Genomic DNA, 17,176 nt, shown 5'->3' with positions numbered 1-17,176 from the left:
CCCGCCCCAGTGTGATTTCAATAACGATGAATTAAATCTATCATTGATAGCGAGGAGCTCTGTGATGGCGCCCGTGAAAGTATGATCGATTGTGTTGTAAAAGGAAACACCATAACTGGTCCTTCGGTGAATGAAATCTGCCATCCTTAGCCCGTCTGGCTCTACACATAACTCCAGACTCCACAGACTACCCCTTTAGCTGCCCTCTGTAATGACCTGAGGAAGCCACTCAATTCAATGTTAATTTGGGATGGGCGGGGGGGGGGGGGGGGGGGGGGGGGGAACAGTTGCCAGAGATACCAGATGTGTTCCAGTTGGCTTTTTCCTTTGAGATTACAGAATCCCAGTTGTGTTGCTGCTCAAGGCAGCCTGCACTATGCTCTCATGTTACAGTAGTGACCACTTCCATAAAAGAACTCCAGTGGCATGTTCTGTGGTTGCAAAAGGAGCTGAAGAATTGCAATCTTTTCTTCTGCAAAGATTCCTTCCTCCCGGGTCAGGTACCTCTCCACTGCCCTTCCATTATCGTTCTACTTGGTACAAAGTACGAGTCTCATTATTCCGACCCCAGATACATCAAACCCCTCCCTGGGCTTTCTCTCTCCACAGATGCTGCTTTGACCCTTCGGGGGGGCCTTGCAAGGTTTCTTCTGCTTAGAGTCCAAAATAGCAGCCTCATCTTATCGGTTGCAACGGATGTGGTTCTGTCCCTGGCAGCTGGTAAGTATCACTGCGCAAGAGAAACAGCCACAGAGTCAGTGGACAGCACACCCCTGAGAGAACCTATTCAGTTTGTCACTTTGCACCGACTGATTCAGTCCAGTCAGTCCTGTTCCCTCTCACTCTTTCCTCACAAAGCTCCTATACCCATCTCCTCCTTTTGGAAGGCTTTAAGAAATAAGAACAGGAGGAAGCCATTCGACCCCTCGAGTTTCCTCCAAGTGTGGCTGATCCAACATTCCCCATGTCCATAACCCTTGACTGATGTAGAATCTGTCTCAGCCTTCAATATACACAAGGTCTTTACCCCCACAGCTCTCTGTGGTACGGAGTTCCCTATATGGAATGAGCTGCCAGAGGGGGGGTGGTGGAGGCTGGTACAATGACAACATTTAAAAGAATCGATAATTGAGTGGGAAGGGTTTAGAGGGATATGGGCCAACTGCTGGCAAATGGGACTAGATTAGGTTAGGATATCTGGTCGGCATGGACAAGTTGGGCCAAGAGGTCTATTTCCGTGCTGCGCAACTCAATGACACTATTGATGAGAACAATTTCTTTGTCAAAACACCTCGGATAAATCACCTCTTGATCTCTTGAGCGTCAAGGATTTTTTACAGGAATGCCATTGGAATGTCAATGTCCAAAGTCATCCTTCACATTGAAATGTTATGTTTTGGAATCCTGGGAAAGCAAGAGGTGAGACCAGTTCTGGCAAAGAGTCGCTGGAGTCAAAGGGTTAACTCTATGTTTTTCTCTCTCTGCAGAGGTTACCAGACCTGCTGAGTTTCTCCAGTGCTTCCAGTTTCTCGAGCAAGAAGTTAGACACTGGTTTGAACTGACAGAGTCACTTTGACCCACGATTCTAACATGCAAAGTCCTTTCATCAGTCCCATTTGCAAATATAAATCTCAGAGACTTCAGCAAAGTTACTGTACATAGCCATAGGACGAACACTCTCTGTGGGTTTGAGTCATACCTGACACATAGGAAGACGGTGGTGGTTGTTGGAGGGTCAGTCATCCCAACTCCCGGTCATCTCTGCAGGAGTTCCTGAGGGTAGTGTCCTCAGGCCCAACCATCTTCAGCTGCATCATCAATGCCCTTCCCTCCACCATAAGGTCAGAAGTGGGGATGTTCGCTGATGATTACACAATGTCCAGCACCATTTGCCACTCCTCAGATACTGAAGCAGTCCGTGTCCAAATGCAACGAGATCTGGACAATATCAAGGTTTGGGCTGACAAGTGGCAAGTAACATTCTGAAGAAAGGTCACTGGTCCTGAAACGTTAATTCTGCTTTCTCTCCAAAGATGCTGCCAGACCCTGCTGAGTTTCTGCAACAATTTCTGTTTTTAGTTCAGATTTCCAGCATCTGCGGTTCTTTGACTTATGACATCAAGTAACATACATGATGGACAAGTCCGACAGGAGAGAAGCTAATCATTGTACAATGGCAGTATCATCACGAAACCTCCCACTGTCCATATTGTTGCTGGTACCATTGACCAGAAACTCAACTAGAATAGCCATACTGCAGCTATAAAGCGCAGGTCAGAGGCTGGGAATTCTGCAATGAGCAACTCACCTCCTGAGTCCCCAAAGCCTGTCCACCATAAGATAAAGAAGCAGAATTGGACCATTCGGCCCATCAAGTCTGCTCTGCCATTCAAACATGGCTGTCTATCAGGCACACGTCAGGAGAAAACTAGCCACCAGGATACATGAACACCAACTAGCCACAAAGCAGCATGACTCTCACTCACTAGTATCCTTACACACCACTTCGACTGGGACAACACCTCCATCCTGGGACAAGCCAAACAGAGACACACACGAGAATTCCTAGAAGCATGACATTTCAACCAGAACTCTATCAACAAACACATTGACTTGGATCCCATTTACCACTCCCTGAGAAAAAGAACAGGAAATGACATCACCAGGAAATGATTAGATTCTCTACAGTGTGGAAACAGGCCCTTTGGCCCAACAAGTCCACACAGCCCCACTGAAGAGAAACCCACCCAAATCCATTCCCCTACCCTATATTTACCCCTACCCTATATTTACCCCTGACTAATGCACCTAACACTATGGGCAATTTAGCACAGCCAATTAACCTGACCTGCACATCTTTGGACTGTGGGAGTGTCACCACAGGAAATGACATCACCAACCCAAGGAAACTCAAACATATAAATAGAAAGCGGGCGACACCACCGGTGCTTCAGTTGGAGGCTCACTGAAGATGTTACCTAGTATGGTGACGAAACATCTGAAAATGAACCTTGCAGCTCAGTGAGCAAACCTACATCCACATACTCTCCATTTACCTGGATGGGTGCAGCTCCAACAACACCTCAATAAGCTAAATACCAACCAGGACAAAGCAGTCTGCTTCATGGGAACCATAACCACCACCTTCAATACTCACTCCCTTTACCACTGCTGCACAGTGTGTACCGTCTATAGAATGCACTGCAGCGTCCCAGCAAGGTAGCTTCCAAACTCCTGACGTCTACCATCTAGAAGGACAAACGCAGCAGATACGAGCGAACACCATCCCACTTGCGAGTTCCCCTCCGAGCCCCTCCCCATCCTGACTTGAAAATACATCGGCCGTTCCTTCAGTGTCTCTGCGTCAGAACCCTGGAACTCCCTCCCAAACAACACCCCACACTACATGGGACTGCGGCAGTTCAAGAAGGCAGCTTACCCCCCCCCCACCAACCTTCTGAAGGGGGCAATTAGGGATGGGGTGATAAATGCAGGGTCCAGCCAGAGAGACCCATATCCCATAAAACATGAAGTCCAGATAAGATCTCTGACTGGGTAAAAGTAATGATTTTGACATCTTTCCAGATCTGATGAATTATTTATTCACTTTGACTTTTCACTCTGGTGTACCGACACTGTGTATACATCACTGTTGACTCTCTAGGTGCTTATCTTGATGTTGGTGGTTGGAGTGTCCAGGTTTTACGAACTCACTCAACCTCTGGGTGTGTCCTCCAAATGTCACAATGCCCCCCCCATCCCCAACGGGACCTTTGCTCCTGGTTTAAGGAGTGACAAGGCTTAAGGCAGACAGAGTTTAATTTGGATAAATGTGAGGTGTTACATTTTGATCAAGCAATTCAGAGCAGAACTTACATGCTTAATGGTAGGGCGCTGGGGAATGTTGCTGAACAAAGAGACCTCGGTTCATAGCTCCTTGAGAGTGGAGTCGCAGGTAGACAGGATAGTGAAGAAGGCGTTTGGTATGCTTGTCTTTATTGGTCAGTGCATTGAGTATAGGAGTTGGGAGGTCATCGTGTGGCCATACAGGTCATTGGTTAGGTCACTTTTGGAATACTGTGTGCAATTCTGGTCTCCCTCCTATCAGAAGGATGTTGTGAAACTTGAAAGGGTTCAGAAGAGGTTTGCAAGGATGTTAGAGTCATAGAGATGTACAGCATGGAAGCAGACCTTTCGGTCCGACTCATCCAAGGATGTTGCCAGGGTTGGAGGGCTTGAGCTGTAGGGAGAGGCTGAACAGGCTGGGGCTGTTTTCCCTGGAGCATCAGAGGCAGAGGGGTGACCTTATAGAGGTTTATAAAATCATGAGGGGCATGGATAAGGTGAAGAGTCAAGGTCTTTTCCCCTGGGGTGGGGGAGTCCAGAACTAGAGGGCATAGGTTTAAGGTGAGAGGGGAAAGATTTAGAAGGGACCTAAGGGAGAACTTTTTCACACAGAGGGTGGAGTGTATATGGAACGAGCTGCCAGAGGAAATGGTGGATAGGCACACCGCAAGGCAGGCAGCATCAGGAGGGACAGGCAGGAGGCTGGGAGAACACAGCAAGGCAGGCAGCATCAGGAGGGACAGGCAGGAGGCTGGGGGAACACAGCAAGGCAGGCAGCATCAGGAGGGACAGGCAGGAGGCTGGAAGAACACAGCAAGGCAGGCAGCATCAGGAGGGACAGGCAGGAGGCTGGAAGAACACAGCAAGGCAGGCAGCATCAGGAGGGACAGGCAGGAGGCTGGGAGAACACAGCAAGGCAGGCAGCATCAGGAGGGACAGGCAGGAGGCTGGGGGAACACAGCAAGGTAGGCAGCATCAGGAGGGACAGGCAGGAGGCTGGGGGACACAGCAAGGCAGGCAGCATCAGGAGGGACAGGCAGGAGGCTGGGAGAACACAGCAAGGCAGGCAGCATCAGGAGGGACAGGCAGGAGGCTGGGAGAACACAGCAAGGCAGGCAGCATCAGGAGGACAGGCAGGAGGCTGGGAGAACACAGCAAGGCAGGCAGCATCAGGAGGGACAGGCAGGAGGCTGGGGGAACACAGCAAGGCAGGCAGCATCAGGAGGGACAGGCAGGAGGCTGGGGGAACACAGCAAGGCAGGCAGCATCAGGAGGACAGGCAGGAGGCTGGAAGAACACAGCAAGGCAGGCAGCATCAGGAGGGACAGGCAGGAGGCTGGGAGAACACAGCAAGGCAGGCAGCATCAGGAGGGACAGGCAGGAGGCTGGGGGAACACAGCAAGGCAGGCAGCATCAGGAGGGACAGGCAGGAGGCTGGGGGAACACAGCAAGGCAGGCAGCATCAGGAGGGACAGGCAGGAGGCTGGGGGGACACAGCAAGGCAGGCAGCATCAGGAGGGACAGGCAGGAGGCTGGGGGACACAGCAAGGCAGGCAGCATCAGGAGGGACAGGCAGGAGGCTGGGGGGACACAGCAAGGCAGGCAGCATCAGGAGTGACAGGCAGGAGGCTGGGGGACACAGCAAGGCAGGCAGCATCAGGAGGGACAGGCAGGAGGCTGGGGAACACAGCAAGGCAGGCAGCATCAGGAGGGACAGGCAGGAGGCTGGGGGGACACAGCAAGGCAGGCAGCATCAGGAGTGACAGGCAGGAGGCTGGGGGGACACAGCAAGGCAGGCAGCATCAGGAGGGACAGGCAGGAGGCTGGAAGAACACAGCAAGGCAGGCAGCATCAGGGAGGACAGGCAGGAGGCTGGGGGGACACAGCAAGGCAGGCAGCATCAGGAGGGACAGGCAGGAGGCTGGGGGACACAGCAAGGCAGGCAGCATCAGGAGGGACAGGCAGGAGGCTGGGGGACACAGCAAGGCAGGCAGCATCAGGAGGGACAGGCAGGAGGCTGGGGGGACACAGCAAGGCAGGCAGCATTAGGAGGTGGAGAAGTCAACACTTCAGGTGTAACCCAAAGTCCTGAAGAAGGGTTATACCTGAAACATTGAGTTCTCCAACTGATGCTGCCTGGCTTGTTGTGTTCTTCCAGCCTCCTGCCTGTCTACCTTGGATTCCAGCATCTGCAGTGTTTTTTTAAAATCTCAAACAGGAGGTGGTGGACGCTGATACAATGACAACATTTAAAAGGCATCTGGATGGGTTTATGAACAGGAAGGGATTACAGGAATATGGGCCGAATGCTGGCAAATGAGACTAGATTAGTTTAGGATATCTGGTCAGCATGAACGAGTTGGACTGAAGGGTTCTGTTTCCGTGCTGTACATCTCTATGACTCTCAGGGTCACTGGACCCTCAATATTAACTCTGATTTCTCTCCGCAGACCTGCTGAGTTTCTCCAGCAATTTCTGTTTCCGTTAGTGACTTAAATCAGTTTGTTCTTGACCCTTCTACGAGTGGGAACATCTCCCTATCTACTCTGTCCAGATTTCTCGTGACTTTGTAAACCTCCACCAGATCACCTTCTACTCTCCAAGGAGAATAGTCCTGACCTGTATTGTCTGTCCTCACAGTTCACCCATGGAACGATTTCCTTGAACCTTTTCAGCACTCTCCCCAGTATGTCCATGTTCTCACTATAGTGTGGTGCCTAGAGCTATACACAATGTTCCAGCTGAGATCAACCAGTGACCTGTGTTAGTTCAGCATAATCTCCCTGCTCCTGTACTCAATGTCCTGATTAATAAAACTCAAGAACAAGCACGCTTTATTAACTGCTCCCCCCACTTTGAGTTGCCACCTTTCGTGATTTATACATACATTTGCCAAAGTCCCTCTGCTCTCACACGACTTAAGAACTATATGCTTTATTTTAGACTGACTGTCCATGTAATTCTCACTAAATGCATCGCTATTGATCTGTCAGCTGCCTGTCTATTTGTCTACATAATTTTGGAATTCTACACTGTCCTCCTTAGTGGTCTTCCAGGTGTTGTGTCATCTGCAAGGTTTGAAATTGTCCCTGCACACCAGAATCCAGATCATGGATATATTTGAGGGAAAACAGGGGGCCCCAGTACTGACCCCTAGCAACCATTCTTCAGCGAGTGTGTCAGTATTTACAGGGGGGGGGTACCCGAGGGGAGCGAAAAACTGACTGTTTCTTCTTCAATAATTGACGGGAAGAGGGTGATACTGTCTCGACCCAGCATTTATTGCCCACCCCTAATTCCCCAGAGGGCAGTTACGAGTCAACCAAATTGTTGTGGGTCTGGAGTCACATGTAGACCAGCCCAGGGAAGCTTGGCAGTTTCCTTCCCTGAAATGTCTTAGTGAACCAGATGGGTATTTTTCTGGCCATCGATTCATTAGACTCTTAATGCCCGAACTTTATTCAAATTCTACCATCTGTCATGGTGGGATGCGAACCCCGGTCCCCCCGATCATTTCCTGGGTGTGGGAATAACAGGCCCGCGCTAATACCACCAGGAGACATTGAGGACTGCAGATGCTGGAGATCACAGTCGAGAGTGTGGTGCTGGAAAAGCACAGCAGGTCAGGCAGCAACTGAGGAGCAGGAGGATCGACATTTCAGGCAGAAGCCCTTCATCAGAAATCCAGATGAAGGGCTTCTGCCCGAAACGTTGATTCTCCTGCTCCTCAGTTGCTGCCTGACCTGCTGTGCTTTTCCAGCATCACTCTCTCAGTCATAATACCACACGGCCATTGCCTTCCCTAGAACTGTTACTGTTACTCTCTGCTATTTTTCTGATCTGCCTTCTGGATGAGGTGGGACTTGAGCCTCCCAGTCCAGGGATAGGGACACCACCACTGTTTTATCACACAGTTAATGTTGCATCCACATTGCTCCTGTCACGTCCGGCTATTGTACAACAATCCCTTCATTATCCTCAAACAATAATTACACTTGCTTTTATTCCCCTCATGGGCATCGATAAAAAGGTCACAGAATCACAATTGTTATAGTGCAGAAGGATGCCATTCAGCCCAAAGTTACTTCAATCAAATAACCAGCTAAATTCCTCTCACATAGAGTCATAGAGATGTGCAGCACGGAAACAGACCCTTCGGTCCAACCCATCCATGCCGACCAGATATCCCAACCCAATCTCGTCCCACCTGCCAGCACCCGGCCCTATCCCTCCAAACCCTTCCTATTCATATACCCATCCAAATGCCTCTTAAATGTCGCAGCCTCCACCACTTCCTCTGGCAGCTCATTCCATACACGTACCACCCTCTGCGTGAAAAGTTGCCCCTTAGGTCTCTCTTATATCTTTCCCCTCTCACCCTAAACCTATGCCCTCCAGTTCTGGACTCCCCCACCCCAGGGAAAAGACTTTACTGATTTACCCTATCCATGCCCCTCATAATTTTGTAAACCTCTATAAGGTCACCCCTCAGCCTCCGACGCTCCAGGAAAACAGCCCCACCTGTTCAGCCTCTCCCTATAGCCCAAATCCTCCAACCCTGGCAACATCCTTGTAAATCTTTTCTGAACCCTTTCAAGCTTCACAACATCTTTCCGATAGGAAGGAGACCAGAATTGCACACAATATTCCAACAGTGGCCTAACCAATGTCCTGTACAGCCGCAACATGACCTCCCAACTCCTGTACTCAATACTCTGACCAATAAAATGGCTCAATTGGCAGGCCTAACATATGATGAACGGCTGAGGATCCTGGGATTGTATTCATTAGCATTTAGAAGGTTGAGGGGAGATCTGATAGAAACTTACACGATAATGCATGGCTTAGAAAGGGTGGACGCTGAGAATTTGTTTTGATTAGGTGGGGAGACTAACGCCTGTGGGCACAGCCTTAGGATTAGAGGGGGTCAGTTTAAAATGGAAGTGAGGAGCCAGAGATTGGTGGGCCAGTGGAATTCACTGCTCCGGAGCGAGTGGAGGCCGGACGTTAAATGTCTTCAAGGCAGAGTGCGATAAATTGTTGATCTCGCAAGGAATTAAGGGATACAGGGAGAGTGTGGGTAAGTGGTGCTGAAGTGCCCATCAGCCATGATTGAATGGCAGAGTGGACACGATGGGCCGAATGGCTCCTATGTCTTATAGTCTTATGGTCTAACTGATGCTATACTCATTGGTCGTCAACCAATTTAACCATTTCTATTCTATTCGACAATTCTATTCTATCCCAAGTCCTCAGTTCTGCTAGGCAGCATTCAACTGGTCTTCTGTTTCCACAGTGAGCTGTTCTAAGACCATAGGAGGAGCAGAATTCGGCCATTCGGCCCATTGAGTCTGCTCTGCCATTCAATCCCGGCTTCGTGCTCTGGTACGCACTTTGAGGTTCATGTTCGGAAGGGAATTGAATAAAGGCAGGGGAGGCAATGGCCAGTGGTATTATCGCTGGATGTTAATCTAGTGGCTAATGGCCTGGGGACCCAGGTTCGAATCCCAGCATGGCAAAATCTAGAATGGAGAGTCTAATGAGGACCCTGAATCCATTGCTGATTGTTTGAAGAACCCATCTGGTTCACTTCAGGGAAGGAAACTGCCATCCTTACCTAGTCGGGCCTACATATGACCTCCAGACCCACAGCCAATATGGTTGATTCGTAACTGCCCTCCTGGACAATTAGGGATGGGAATAAACGCTGGCCCAGTCAGTAGTGCCCTCACCCTGGAAATGAACGTTTTTTAAAATCTTCAGTGAAGGGGTAATAATGCAGGGCTGTGGGGTAAGAGTAGGCAGGACCAAGTGGATACCATTATCAAAGGGCTGGCACAGGCATTATGGGTTAAAAGGCCTCATTCTGGGATGTAGGGTGTGACAGTAACTGTAACCTTACACGCTCCCAAAATTCAGCACAATGCTGGCGTCTGGGACAGGATCCAAGCTGTGCAGACGCAGGGTCTGTGGCCATGAGATGTCAACCATGCTACTTTGTCACTCTGTCCTTGGCTCCATTTCACTGTCTGTGCTGAATTAGTGAATTCATTACCAGATACACAGTATTTAACTCAGTCCGAGGTTAGAGCTGACAGCAGTATACATCCCCGGGACTGACAGGGCTGGTCTTGTATACAGACTGGGGTGGGGGCAGGATGGTATAGGTTTCAAGATGCAATAGAATTGGTGAGGGCAAGAGGTATGAGTTAGAAGGAAGGAGCTAAGGCAAAGGTAGTCAAAAACTATACGTTTCGGGTCAGAGAGGGGATTGAACATGGCTGTGAGGCCCCTCAGAGGTGAATAGTCAAGCGTTATGGTCGACAGGGCAAGGTAATGGAAGGGCTGCTGACATATCTGGAGGGAATATGTAAACGTCCCCTGGCACCCTCCCCAACCAAGGGAACACGGACCCGCCTTAAATGCTGTCACAACCGCCCCGCCCCTCGGGGACACCCCTGTAAATACTGACACACACCCCCCTCCCCTCAGGGACCCCCCCCCCCTGTAAATACTGACACACACCCCCCTCCCCTCAGGGACCCCCCCCCCCCGTAAATACTGACACACACACCCCTCCCCTCAGGGACCCCCCCCGTAAATACTGACACACACCCCCCTCCCCTCAGGGACCACCCCCCGTAAATACTGACACACACCCCCCTCCCCTCAGGGACCCCCCCACCGTAAATACTGACACACACCCCCCTCCCCTCAGGGACCCCCTTGTAAATACTGTCACACCCGCCCCGCCTCTCAGGGACACCACCCCCGTAAAAACTGACACACTCGCCCCTCCCCTCAGGGACACCACCCCCGTAAAAACTGACACACTCCCCCCTGCCCTCAGGGATCCCCCCCCGTAAATGCTGACACACTCCCCCCTACCCTCAGGGACCCCCCTGTAAATGTGACACAATCCCCTCTTCCCTCGGGGACCCCCCCTGTAAATACTGACACACTCCCCCACCCCTCAGGGAACCCACTATAAATACTGACACACACCCCCTCCCCTCGAGGACCCCCCTGTAAATACAGACACACTCTCCCCTCCCACCAGGCACCTTTCTGTAAATACTGACTCACTCCCCCCTCCCCCCGGGGACCCCACTGTAAATACTGACACTCTCCCCCCTTCCCTCAGGGACCCCCTGTAAATACAGACACACACCCCCTTCCCCTCAGGGACCCCTCCTGTAAATACTCACTCACTCGTCCCTCCCCACGGAGACCCCCCTGTAAATACAGACACACAGTCCCCTCCCCTCGGGGACGACCCCTGTAAATACTGACACATTCCCTCCTCTCCCCGGGGGCCTCCCCGTAAAAACTGTCACACTCGCCACCCCCCCGCCCGTCGGGGACCACCCCTGTAAATACTGACACACTCCCCCCTACCCTCATAGACCCCCCCCCTGTAAATACTGACACACGCCCCCCGTCCCCGAGGGGACCCCCCTGTAAATACTGACATATTCCTCCCTCCCCTCGGGGACCCCCTGTAAATACTGACACACTCCCGCCTCCCCTTGGGAACCCCCCCGCCATAAATACTGACATACGGCGCCCTACCCTCGGGGACCCCCCTGTAAATACTGACACACTCCCCCACCACCTTGGGGACTCCCCTGTAAATACTGACACACTCACCCCTCCCCTCGGAGACCCCTTTGTAAATACTGACACATTGTCCCCTCCCCTCGGAGACCCCCCCTGTAAATACTGACACACTCCCCCCTCAGACCCCTTTGTAAATACTGACACACTCCCCCCTCCCCTCAGGGACACCACCCCCGTAAAAACTGACACACTCGCCCCTCCCCTCAGGGACACCCCCGTAAAAACTGACACACTCCCCCCTCCCCTCAGGGACCCCTCTGTAAATACTGACACACTCCCCCCTCCCCTCAGGGACCCCTCTGTAAATACTGACACACTCCCCCCTCCCCTCGGGGACCCCCTGTAAATACTCACTGAGTCCCCCCTCCCCCTGGGGACCCCCCTGTAAATACTGACACACTCCCGCCTCCCCTCGGGAACACCCCCCAGCCATAAATACTGACATACGGCGCCCTACCCTCAGGGACCCCCCTGTAAATACTGACACATTCCCCCACCACCTTGGGGAACCCCTGTAAATACTGACACACTCCCGCCTCCCCATGGGGACCCCCCTTTAAATACTGACACACACCCCCCTCCCCTCGGGGACCCCCCTGTAAATACTGACACACTCCCCCCTCCCCTCGGGGACCCCCCTGTAAATACTGACACACTCCCCCCTCCCCTCAGGGAACGCACTATAAATACTGACACACACCCCCCTCCCCTTGGGGACCCCCCCTGTAAATACTGACACACTCCCCTCTTCCCTCGGGGACCCCCCTGTAAATACTGACACACTCCCCCCTCCCCTCAGGGAACGCACTATAAATACTGACACACATCCCCCACCTCGGGTCCCCCCTGTAAATACTGTCACACTCCCCTCTCCCCTTGGAGACCCCCTGTAAATACTGGCACACTCCCCCTCCCCTCGGAGACACCTTTGTAAATACTGACATGTTGCCCCCTCCCCTCGGGGACCCCCCCTGTAAATACTGACACACAGCCCCCTCCCCTCAGGGACCCCCCCCGTAAATACTCACTCACTCGTTCCTCCCCACGGAGACCCCCCTGTAAATACTGACACACTCCCCCCTCCCCTCGGGGACCTCCTGAAAATACTGACACACTCCCCCCTCCCCACAGGGTCCCCCCTGTAAATACCAACACACTCCCCCCTCCCCTCAGGGACCCCTCCTGTAAATACCAACACACTCCCCCCTCCCCTCAGGGACCCCTCCTGTAAATACTCACTCACTCGTCCCTCCCCACGGAGACCCCCCTGTAAATACTGACACACAGCCCACTCCCCTCGGGGACCCCCCCTGTAAATACTGACACATTCCCTCCTCTGCGGGGGCCTCCCCGTAAATACTGTCACACTCGCCACCCCCCCACCCGTCGGGGACCACCCCTGTAAATACTGACACACTCCCCCACCACATCGGGGATCCCCCCTGTAAATACTGACACACTCACCCCTACCCTCATGGACCCCCTATAAATACTGACATACTCCTCCCTCCCCCTGGGGACCCCCCTGTAAATACTGACACACTCTCGCCTCCCCTCGGGAACCCCCCACCGCCATAAATACTGACATACGGCGCCATACCCTCGGGGACCCCCCTGTAAATAATGACTCACTCCCAACTCCCCTAGGGGACCCCCCTGTAAATACTGACAACACTCCCCCTCCCCTCGGGGAACCCCTGTAAATACTGACACACTCCTCCCTCACATTGGGGAACCCCTCAGTAAATACTGACACACTGCCCCCTCCCCTTTGTGCCCCCCGTTAATACTCAGTCCCCCCCCCTCCCCTCGGGGACCCCCCCCTGTAAATACTGACACACTCTCGCCTCCCCTTGGGAACACCCCCCGCCATAAATACTGACATACGGCGCCCTACCCTCAGGGAACCCCCTGTAAATACTGACACACTCACCCTCCCCACGGGGACCCCCCTGTAAATACTGACACACTCCCCCTCCCCACAGGGACCCCCCTGTAAATACTGACACACTCCCCCTTCTCCTCGGGGACCCCCTGTAAGTACTTACACACTCCCCCCTCCCCTCGGGGACCATCCTGTAAATACTGACACACAGCCCCCTCCCCTAGGGGACACCCCTGTAAATACTAACAACATTCCCCCTCCCCTCGGGGACCCCTCTGTAAATACTGATGCACTCCCCCCCCCTCCCCTCAGGGACCCCTCCTGTAAATACTCACTCACTCGTCCCTCCCCACGGAGACCCCCCTATAAATACTGACACATTGCCCCCTCCCTTCGGGGACGCCCCTGTAAATACTGACACATTGCCCCCTCCCCTCAGGGAACCCCCTGTAAATACTGACATACTCCTCCCTCACATTGGGGAACCCCTCAGTAAATACTGACACATTGTCCCCTCCCCTCAGGGAACCCCCTGTAAATACTGACATACTCCTCCCTCACATTGGGGAACCCCTCAGTAAATACTGACACATTGCCCCCTCCCCTTTGTGCCCCCAGTTAATACTGACACACTACCCTCTCCCCTCCAGACCCCCCCCCGTAAATACTGACTCACTCGTCCCTCCCCACGGAGACCCCCCTGTAAATACTGACACACGCCCCCTCCCCTCAGGACCCCCCCTGTAAATACTGACACACTCCCCCTTCTCCTCGGGGACCCCCCTATAAATACTGACACACTCCCCCCTCCCCTCAGGAACCCCCCCTGTAAATACTGACACACTCCCCCTTCTCCTCGGGGACCCCCCTGTAAATGCTGACACACTCCCCCCTTCCCTCAGGAACACCCCCTGCAAATACTGACACACTCCCCCTTCTCCTCGGGGACCCCCCTATAAATACTGACACACTCACCCTCCCCACGGGGACCCCCCTGTAAATACTGACACACTCCCCCTCCCCACAGGGACCCCCCCTGTAAATACTGACACACTCCCCCTTCTCCTCGGGGACCCCCCTGTAAGTACTGACACACTCCCCCCTCCCCTCGGGGACCATCCTGTAAATACTGACACACAGCCCCCTCCCCTAGGGGACACCCCTGTAAATACTAACAACATTCCCCCTCCCCTCGGGGAACCCCTGTAAATACTGACAACATTCCCCCTCCCCTCGGGGAACCCCTGTAAATACTGACACACAGCCCCCTCCCCTCGGGGACCCCTCTGTAAATACTGATGCACTCCCCCCCCCTCCCCTCAGGGACCCCTCCTGTAAATACTCACTCATCGTCCCTCCCCACGGAGACCCCCCTATAAATACTGACACATTGCCCCCTCCCCTCGGGGACGCCCCTGTAAATACTGACACATTGCCCCCTCCCCTCAGGGAACCCCCTGTAAATACTGACATACTCCTCCCTCACATTGGGGAACCCCTCAGTAAATACTGACACATTGTCCCCTCCCCTCAGGGAACCCCCTGTAAATACTGACATACTCCTCCCTCACATTGGGGAACCCCTCAGTAAATACTGACACATTGCCCCCTCCCCTTTGTGCCCCCAGTTAATACTGACACACTACCCTCTCCCCTCCGGACCCCCCCCCCGTAAATACTGACTCACTCGTCCCTCCCCACGGAGACCCCCCTGTAAATACTGACACACGCCCCCTCCCCTCAGGACCCCCCCTGTAAATACTGACACACTCCCCCTTCTCCTCGGGGACCCCCCTATAAATACTGACACACTCCCCCCTCCCCTCAGGAACCCCCCCTGTAAATACTGACACACTCCCCCTTCTCCTCGGGGACCCCCCTGTAAATGCTGACACACTCCCCCCTTCCCTCAGGAACACCCCCTGCAAATACTGACACACTCCCCCTTCTCCTCGGGGACCCCCCTGTAAATGCTGACACACTCCCCCCTTCCCTCAGGAACCCCCCCTGTAAATACTGACACACTCCCCCTTCTCCTCGGGGACCCCCCTGTAAATACTGACACACTCCCCCTTCTCCTCGGGGACCCCCCTGTAAATACTGACACACTCCCCCGCCCCCTCCCCAAGGGGATCCCCCTGTAAATACTGACACATTCCCCCCCTTCCCTCGGGGACCCCGTGTAATTACTAACACACTCCCCCCCTCCCCTCAGGGACCCCCCTGTAAATACTGACACACTACATCCCCCTCCCCACGGAGACCCCCCTGTAAATACTGACACACTCCCCACCTTGAGGACCCCCCGTAAATACTGACACACTCCACCCTCCCCTCGGGCCCCCCCCCTCCCCCCCGACCCTCCCCTCGGGCCCCCCCCCCTCCCCCCCCCCCCCCCCGTAAATACTGACACACTCCCTCCCCCCCGACCCTCCCCTCGGGGATCCCCTGTAAATATTGACACACTCCCCCATCCCCTCAGAGACCCCCAGTAAAGACTGACACACTCCTCCCCTCCCCTCAAAGACCCCCTTGTAAATACTGACACACTCCCCCCTCCCCTCGGGGGCCCCCCTGTAAATACTGACACACTCCCCCTCCCCTCGGGGAACCCCTGTAAATATTGCCACACAGCCCCCTCCCCTCGGGGACCCCCCAGTAAATACTGATGCACTCCCCCCTCCCCTCAGGGACCCCTCCTGTAAATACTCACTCACTCGTCCCTCCCCATGGAGACTCCACTGTAAATACTGACACACTCCCCCCTCCCCTCGTGGACCACCCCTGTAAATACTGACACACTCCCCCACCACATCGGGGGCCCCCCCTGTAAATACTGACACACTCCCCCCCTACCCTCAGGGACCTCCCTGTAAATACTGACTCAGTCCCTCCTCCCCCTGGGGACCCCCCTGTAAATAATGACACACTCCCGCCTCCCCTCGGGAACCCACCCCACCATAAATACTGACATACGGCGCCCTACCCTTGGGGACCCCTCTGTAAATACTGACACATATCCCTCTTATCCTTGGGGACCCCCCTGTAAATACTGACACACAGCCCCCTCCCCACGGGGACAACCCTGTAAATATTGACACACTCCCGCCTCCCCTCGGGAACCACCCCCCGCCATAAACACTGACATACGGCGCCCTACCCTTGGGGACCCCCCTGTAAATGCTGACACACTCCCCTTCCCTCAGGAACCCCCCTGTAAGTACTTACACACTCCCCCCTCCCCTCGGGGAACCCCTGTAAATACTGACACACAGCCCCCTCCCCTCGGGGACCATCCTGTAAATACTGACACACAGCCCCCTCCCCTCGGGGACCCGCCTGTAATATTGACACACTACCCCTCACCTCAGGGAACCCCTGTAAATACTGACACACTACCCCCTCCCCTTGGGGACCCCCCTGTAAATACTGACACACAGCCCCCTCCCCTCGGGGACCCCCCCTGTAAATACTGACATACGGCGCCCTACCCTTGGGGACCCCCCTGTAAATGCTGACACACTCCCCTTCCCTCAGGAACCCCCCTGTAAGTACTTACACACTCCCCCCTCCCCTCGGGGACCATCCTGTAAATACTGACACACAGCCCCCTCCCCTCGGGGACCCGCCTGTAATATTGACACACTACCCCTCACCTCAGGGAACCCCTGTAAATACTGACACACTACCCCCTCCCCTCGGGGACCTCCCTGTAAATACTGACACACAGCCCCCTACCCTCAGGGACCTCCCTGTAAATACTGACTCAGTCCCTCCTCCCCCTGGGGACCCCCCTGTAAATACTGACACACTCCCGCCTCCCCT

General features: G+C 53.9%; 1 protein-coding gene across 1 annotated transcript in view; it reads left to right on the top strand.

Annotated features, from left to right (window-relative positions):
* Positions 1–1,357: 1,357 nt before the first annotated feature.
* Positions 1,358–17,176, top strand: part of LOC140492601 (uncharacterized) — a 57,677-nt gene continuing 41,858 nt past the window's right edge. The window contains exon 1 of the mRNA XM_072591601.1: positions 1,358–1,419. Within this exon, the coding sequence (XP_072447702.1) occupies positions 1,392–1,419 (28 nt within the window). The 5' untranslated portion in view covers positions 1,358–1,391. The remainder of the gene's footprint in view (positions 1,420–17,176) is intronic.

Source organism: Chiloscyllium punctatum, chromosome 21, assembly GCF_047496795.1.
Source record: "Chiloscyllium punctatum isolate Juve2018m chromosome 21, sChiPun1.3, whole genome shotgun sequence".
Classification (NCBI taxonomy): domain Eukaryota; kingdom Metazoa; phylum Chordata; class Chondrichthyes; order Orectolobiformes; family Hemiscylliidae; genus Chiloscyllium; species Chiloscyllium punctatum.
This window is presented reverse-complemented; position numbering and strand designations above follow the sequence as displayed.